This window comes from Prunus dulcis, chromosome 3 (genome assembly GCF_902201215.1).
Source record: "Prunus dulcis chromosome 3, ALMONDv2, whole genome shotgun sequence".
Taxonomy (NCBI): domain Eukaryota; kingdom Viridiplantae; phylum Streptophyta; class Magnoliopsida; order Rosales; family Rosaceae; genus Prunus; species Prunus dulcis.
The window spans coordinates 18,950,681-18,959,064 of NC_047652.1; the positions used below are offsets into that span (position 1 = coordinate 18,950,681).

Consider the following 8,384-nt stretch of genomic DNA (forward strand, 5'->3'; position numbering starts at 1 on the left):
ACAGAGGAAGAGATTGAGAATTAGCCATTTGGAAACAGATAGAGGTGTGGATGAGATTTTCAGTCTAAGGTGGCTAGTGCCAACTGAGTGAGTATATATAGACATATGGTATCAGGTATTAGCACCTTCAAACATATCAAGGCTAGCTGTAGCCCAATTGACATATTGCCTATACACATGTTTAGTGCAAATTTACCATCTAAGTTTGATATCCATTGTTGGGCCGCTCTCTCACTGTCCAAGTTTTTCGAGGTTAGGAGTTGTCTGACCTCAGTTCAATTTATGAGTGGCTCTCAGTTCAATTTATGTTCCCTATTTCTTTGTTGGCATGCAAGATGTATGATGGGGCTACACCTATATGTTTGTCTCTCTCCTCCTATTGATTTACCTCTTCATGTGCATGGTGCAAGCTTGATACACATTATCAACCTATTCTCTAGCAGCTTAAGTTTTTGAGGCTCATGATGACCTAACACATGATAATACCATTTTTTTTTGAATAGAATGATAATACCATTTTTAAAAAATAGCATAAGATTGTAGGCCCTTTTGTTTATGTTTCTGATTTAGTTTTTCTCTAGGAAATTGCATGACTTAGATCGATGTTATCAAATGCAGAACATGCTTGCCAGTTTTACAATCGGATCTCATTATACTTATGCTTGCCACTTTTAATCCAAATGCATAAAGTTGAAAAACATATTGTACCCTTTGCAAAATTAACTTCTGCACAAAGTGCAGAACATGAGTGTGAGCCCAGCAGACTTAAAAATTGTGGACAAGGGAATTCCATATTTCCCAGAACCAAACAACCCTTTCAAAAATGGCCAGAGGCAGAGCACCAAGCACACACTGCCTGCAACATCTAATCGGCCTGACCCGAGCCCATCATGAGCTGGTGGCTGCAGCCCAAACAGAGCAGAAGCCAAGGCGGTTAAGTGCAGCAGCAAAACGGTAGTGGGAGGCACAAACATAGGGGACTCGTCAAAGGTGAATCTGCCTGCTTCAGTGCCTTTCTCAGTTGAAGAAGATTGGTCTTTTTTTGTTACTTCAAACACTGTCTCTGATATGCCTGAGAGTTTGAGGACGATACCAAAAACTCCAAATAACCAAGCACTCATTGCGGTTATTCTTCCCATTTTTTGGTTGTTCCACCATGCTCGGATTGATAGACCGCTTTGAATATACTGTGATATATTGTATATATTGGTCGTGACAAATAGAGCTATTGGTATATAGAAAGCAAGTTCTTGGCCCTGCATCAATTTTCAAGAGCTATTGATTATCTCAACTATCTCACATGAGGTAAAATATATGAGATTACGAGATACAGAAACTCAGATATATTCTACTTGGGAAAAAAGTTTGTTTATGTAGAGGGATTGAGAACCTATATATATATATATATATTTTAACCCTTATCAAATTTTATTGATTTTCTATGAATTCATAATTCATGCTCACCTTGGGGAAGATATGTGTGTTGGTGATGATACTATAAGCTGGTAGAGCAGCATAGCATGTCTCAGGAAGTGACCGTAGGCCCCACGTAAAGATCCAGAGGTAGGCCAAGCACTGCCTAAATTGGAGGTGAGCAAATACAGTACCAAATATGGGACAATTTTTACTGAGTAGCACTTCAAGCAGGCCTGTGGCCCACCTTTTCTGTTGGGTCATGGAAGCAGGCCCACCTGTTGGGGTGCAACCCAGAAAGGCAGGTTGGTCTGGTGTACAAATTATAGATTTCCAACCTCTGTTGTGGATTGAAAGCCCAGTGAGTATATCTTCAGTGGTTGATCCATACATCCACCCCACCTATACAGGAAAAAGAAAAGAAAAAAAGAGAGGGAACATTTTAGACTCGTTGTGTTTTAAATTTCATTAGACTAAAAGCTAATTGGTATTTAAAAGCGAAAAAAATATGAGCAGAGAATCCGAATTTCACACCGGCATACCTTTCTACCCCAATTGGTGCCATATTCGTATTCACAACTTGCAACTTGGTATGCAGCAGCCTCGATAGATTTCAAAAGCATGCTTGGACATTTTGTCTCCCCTCTCAAAGCATCAGCAGCTGATTTGGTGAGTTCCTTTGAATTTCCAAAGGTTTTAAGTAATTCTTGGTTCCCTAATTTTCCTACCACAAATAAAAACAACCTAAGATATATATATATATATATATATATTTATATTTATATATACACACACATCACATGGAATGGGAAGAAGGATTGGATGTTTGATTTGGTTACCATTATTAGGGGACAGACCGTAGATGACTTGTCTTCTGTGAAAACATCCTGTTCCAGCATAAAATACTCCTTGGATTCCTTGAATCCCATGCCCCAAGTACTATAAAAATAAATAAAGTAGTTCATCGTTAGTAAATAATTAGAATTAACCAGTAATTAATCAGTGATTAAGATACTAAACTAATTAGCATTTTGCTTTGAGCTGTACCTTCCAAATGACTGCCATCTGATTTCCAAAGGGGTCGTCCTTGAGCCCGTCATAGAAGATTTGTGGAAATTGAGCAAATGCAATTTCATTTTGGTTCTCATTGGATCCAAGCAGTATGCACATTGCATGAAGAACAACGCTTGGGTTGTTTGCAAACATGTCGCAGTCTACGTTCAGCATGAAGGGGGCATTTGTCATTAACCCAGACACTCTGGTCTGCGCCAACATATTATATATATAAAGAATTCAACAATTAATTTGTTAAAAAGATAATTAATTAATTAACATGATGAGAAATATATGAAATAATTCATACCAAAACATTCATGGCCCCGGCTTTGGAATGATGTGGATGCTTTGGCCGCTTTTCTCTGGATATATAAACCAAACGGGGCAGTCCATTTGAATGACCTTCTTCCTTGTCCAGCACCACCTTCAAAAATAAATTTAAAAAACTCTAGCTAATGAGCTTCTAATTAAGCTGGTTTTAGAGTGCTTAATTTTTTATTTTTTTTCCAAAACAGTAGAGATTCAATTGAAATCAAGGGAATAACTCATAATTCATCAGTAAGAACACAATCCCAAATGGAGGTTCTTGCAATACATAAACTGTAAAATCATAACCAACTATGCACAAGTATTACAAGACGGTGAGAACAAATATACATCTTGAATCCCAACTCACATGAAATTACAAATGAAAAAGACCCAAATCCCTACAATAACCAGTACTTAAAAAAATGAAGACAAAACAATCTCTCAAACATCATGGACAGAAAACATCCAAAAAGTAGAGTGATTAATTTGTTAATTATTTTTCATGGGCTAATTATAATTAATGCTTGCTTTTGGTGGAGAGTAAAAATAACCAGTCAAACTGGGTTTTTTTTTTTTTTTAAATAGGTCAACAGTCAAACTGGTTCATGTAAGTCGAGGTCAAGTCAGGTCTTTTTGCTCTAGGACATTCACATTAAAATAGCTGTAAATGTATATACCTACACCTCAGTGAAGTGTCACGTCTTTGTCGTCTCAATAAATAGCGTCTAGTGGGTGACTCAAAACCCGTGTGTATATATCAACTGTTAGTACGGTTCTATTACTATATTTATAAAAAAAAATTAATTGCAACAGAAGTATTATTATTTTACTATTCCGGTCAATAATATTTTGTCACATGTGAAAATATTATTACATGCATCATAGTGTTATTGACCAAAAATAACATAATAATATTATCCCCGTTTCATTGAAATCTTTCTTCCAATTAAAAGGTAGGTTTGAGAAGACAACTTTAAGAGAGGCATAAGGGGTAGATAAGAAGTGAGTAATTGAGACAGCGAATCTGTCAGTACGAGTCAGTGTTTACAGTGCTGACCTTGATTATTGCTGGATGATTATTGCGTTCTATATTTGAGAAAAGTGAAAAATCTTCGCTAAGATCAAATGGAATAGATTTGGCAACAGCATCCTCAATTTTGCGGTTAAGCTTCATATATTCATCCTACAAAACATGAAAACGAGTACATTTGTCATCACATTTACACTATTAGACCGGTTTATATACAAATGTTTGCAATGTAGAAATGTTCAAACCCTCGATATTGGATGTTCAAACGTCCAACTACTGTCTACATAATGCTGAGACAGTCTACATTGCAAACATTTGCACTTGAATATTTTTAACAAAATATTTGGAAATAAAACACTGCACTCTCACCTTCATCGTTTTCCATTCTTGCTTGAATTCCCCTGAGTTCTTACTGGAAGGTATGGCATCATTATTGAAGTATCTGAAAGGAGCTCTAACTTGAACATTGTACTTTTTGCAAAATGGAACCCAAAGCTTGGCAAACTTTGATGCTTCCACAAGCGAGTAGAAGGTGAGAGGGGAACAACCATCATCCGACACATAGCAAGCTAGTTTGTCTGTTGGGTAATCCACAGCCAACAGAGAAAGCACAGTGTTTAGGGTAATGATAGGTGGTTCCAGCTCTGAGTCTGCTGTGGTCACAAACATGTCCACTGGGGGAAGCTCATGCTCAGCCACCCTACACATATATAACACAAAACAAAAGTTATGATATCGAAGTTACGAAAAATGTTGTCTTATTAGATTGTTTGATAACATAAGATATTATATATGTTACAAGATTGGCTGATCACAACTTAAGATGTTTATGTTGTCAGTCAAACTGTGAATCTGAACCACAAAATGAGATGTGAAATGGGGTTACCGTTGTAAGAGACGGTCGGGGTATGTTTTATATTCCACAAAACTCCATTTGTTGCTGATGGTGATTACCCAGTAGAGTGTAAACCAGAGCTCACATAGGAATGCAACGAGCCAAGCAAAACCATGGTTGCTAAAAGAGAGGAGACGATAAACAAGGAGTGAAAGGAGGAGGAACAAGATTATAAACTCCATGACTTTATGCATGGTGTTTTTGTGCTCCAACCTTTCATAGAGAGGGGAAGAGTTTGACTTGGCCATTGGAATGTAACCTAATGCAGTGAGGTGTGTTTTAGTTTTCTGCAGCCTCAACCCTTATTTTGCTGGTGAGTATTTATAATCGGGTGGCAGGTCTAATTTGTGGTTGCTTGTTTATTCTAAACATGTATATAATCAGTCTCAACACCTGATTACATTCTAATGTGGTGAAAAGTTTCATTTTGCAACTTCTTCCCCATGAAACAATCATAAAATAATGAAGAATTGCAGAAGAAAGGATTTATAATTACTAATTAATTTAGGCCCATGTCTTTTCCTTCTCTTTTCTCTCAAGTCATGATGGACGACTGCAAAGGCTGTGACTCCGAGTTCGAGGCTCTGCGCGAGCCTTAAAAGAATGATAGAGATATCTAACCACTACCAATGTCTTAATTAAAAGTCTGAAATGAAAGAAGAAAAAAAAAAAATCAAAGGAATGCTTTTCATATTTATCCACCTGAGCAACAAGACATTAATAAGATGACTAATAATGGCCTGATAAACTGAGAAATTAAGCATGCCCTTTACCTAATTATCTACACTGTTGACGCTTGGCATGTGCCGAGCTCATCTGCCCAATAAAAGTATGATACGTGGTCGTATATGAATAGCAAAAATTCTTGCGGGGGCGGGTTCTCGTCGGGTCCCCGATTCTAATGGAGGAAAATTTTGGAGCCAAATAATTATCGGATATGGGAATTCCCGAACTTAAAAAATTCCCGACAAATATAGAGAGGAGATGGTATTGGTGTACCCATCCCCGAATCCGACCCGAAAATATATATGTTTATATTTAAATAAATATAATATTTATGTTTAACCCTAAGTTAACCTCTCTCTCTCTCTCTCTCTCCTAATTCTTCCTAATCTTTTCTAGAATTTCATATTGATGTGATTTTGAATAGTTGAGTTGAACTTTATAGTTAATTTGGATGTGTTGAATGATAATTTAATATGAAACTTGATGTTAAAATATATGATAAATATTTTTTGTGCAAAAAAAATTGGGGGATTCGGGACGGATATGGGGGATAGTCTCCCGATGGAAACGGGGACGAGGATTCCCCGAAACCTATTAAACAGGAATTGGTTCGGGGATGGGGGCGGGGATGGAGAGCGGGGACGGGGATGGTATTGTCATACCCGACCCGTTGCCATCCCTAGTCTCGTACGACGCACTAAAAAAAATGAGAAAACCACTCTCTCGACCTCGGCTTACGAGCTGCCTCAAGGGAGATCGAAAGGAGGTAAGTCGTCCACGTCGATGACAAGACCCTTTCTGACCACCGATCCGTCATGTCACATAAAGCGCGCCCCCGTCCCTTCGAAAGCCAGGTATTAGCCATCCAAGTCACCACCTCACTAGATAAGATTACCACCATGTGTGTAGAAAAGCTATTCTGCCCAAGTCCGCCCCCTAATAGAAATGTAAGAAGGTCATCATGGGCTGAGGATATGGACAACTCCGGACTACCCGTCGTCTGACAGATCTAATGTGACATAAACAGCTCGGCTCCGAGCTGAGGTCGTAGTCTTGTAAATTAATTCATGTTTTGTTCTTCCTATAAATATAGTAGTTCTTGTAAAGAGGAGAGGTTTTTTAAGAGATCACTCCCAGTAAAAAGAGATAATTATTTTCTCCTCCCAAAGCTCCTCTCCCTCTAGGACCATCTTAATATACTTGTACTCCTTCGTGCTATCCACTTGAATATTTGTGGGTTCAATATATTTAGGGGGGTGTATTCAATTATAAATTTTAAATACTTTTAATGAGTTTAAAAGTCTGGAGGTATTTAACTATGACTTTTAAATAGTCTTTAAAAGTTCAGTAGTATTCAATTATGATTTTAAAAAGTGTTTAAAAGTTTTGAGGTATCCAAAAAGTTAATTATTTTTGAAAACTTTGTTAAATGGATGAATTTTGAATACTTTTAAAGCTAATTCTTAATACCAAAAGTCTTGCTAATTTACTAAAGATTTTGTCAGTGACTTCGATTATTCTGTAGCTTTGGCCATTGCGAGGGTGCACTATCGTGTTTGGGTCTCTAGACCCCCTCCCTCTTTGGTCGGTGTACTATCAATAAAACCACCACTGTTTAGGACGGTCTCCCCTACCCACCGTAGCACTATGTTTATACAGATTATGGTTGGCTTGTGATGTTTTCGTGGCTTTCTGAAGCAGCATGTTTCCTAGCTTTCCAATATGTATTCATGTTCTTTGTATTCGGTTGTTCTGTTTTCTGTTTGCTCGTAGTCCCAGTGCATTGGACTCTTGCTTGGTTGTATCTGGTGCTTTATTTGCGCCCTGGTTTAATCAATTTACCATTTCTTCCACACAAAAAAGGTTTAGGAACTAATGCACTTATTTTTGAAGCTCAAAAGATGAAATGAGGAGTTGTAATAGTATCAGGCACATGACTTATAGGATATAACTAATGTTCCTATATGCTGGGAGGCTGAGGCTTCTGTTCCAATCTAGCTGGTTGCACGTTGCTAGTTGCATCCAAAATTTATCAATGCTGGAGATAAATATTAGAAGCAATTTCCTTTGGTTAAACTACTCTATAATAAATATTAAAAGATAAATACTATTCACAGATAAAAGTATGTAAAATTCTATGATAAAAGTATATGAAAGTACGTCATTAATTTTATAGAATATATAAAAGTCGTTAAGAATATGTCAACTCAATAAAAGTCACTCACTTACAAAATATCTTTAAAAGTTATAATTGAATACACCCTCTTTAATTAATTTGTCTTTACCCGGATTAACTCTAGCCAACCTATGAAGTTGGCTGGATTCTCAATGCACATGTTCTGACTTCTGACATGAAAAATAGATAGAGATTGATGAGAATTGCAGTGATTCATCACAAGGGAAGATGTATACAGATATTGGGGAGATGAGATATATAAAATTATAAATTTACTAACACATAAATAAAAAGCAACATGAGATATATTATCTTTTTCTTTTTTTATTGATTTTCCTATAATTTTGTTAGACAACTATTTCTTTTGAAGAAAAAATTTAGGTTGTTTGATAATCTTTTTTTTTTTTAATTTTTAGTGATTGCTACGCTACTTATCCTCACTTCCTTTTTTTTTTTCTCTATATTCTTAAACTTAAAAAATTAAAAAATAAAATTGAAATAGTATCAAACGAACCTTAAATTGTCAACGAGTCAAGAATTTATATCAAATTAATCATTGTCTTTTTAACGCAGACAAACATTGATTAATTTAATGCCATGAAACTTTGAAGTTCGAGACAAATCATAAGAGTTTCTCAGTCTTCCATTTCCAACTTTTGCTGCGAAATGCAGAGAAGGAGTTGGCGCTTTCGAATGCGATCAACAGTTTTATGCAAATCCGATAAGATTTTTATTCTGCCACTCCCACTCTTTGTTTTGTCTGTTTGTTTGTTTTTTTT

General features: G+C 36.5%; 1 protein-coding gene across 1 annotated transcript; it reads right to left on the minus strand.

Annotated features, from left to right (window-relative positions):
* Window positions 1-605: 605 nt before the first annotated feature.
* Window positions 606-5,125, minus strand: LOC117621173 (cellulose synthase-like protein B4). The gene is made up of 9 exons (XM_034351505.1): window positions 4,695-5,125; window positions 4,178-4,508; window positions 3,836-3,961; window positions 2,777-2,893; window positions 2,461-2,676; window positions 2,253-2,352; window positions 1,956-2,137; window positions 1,465-1,815; window positions 606-1,256 (listed from the first exon to the last, which is right to left on the minus strand). The coding sequence occupies exons 1-9, from the start codon at window positions 4,949-4,951 to the stop codon at window positions 720-722; spliced, it is 2,217 nt and encodes a 738-aa protein (XP_034207396.1). The 5' UTR covers window positions 4,952-5,125; the 3' UTR covers window positions 606-719.
* Window positions 5,126-8,384: the final 3,259 nt, after the last annotated feature.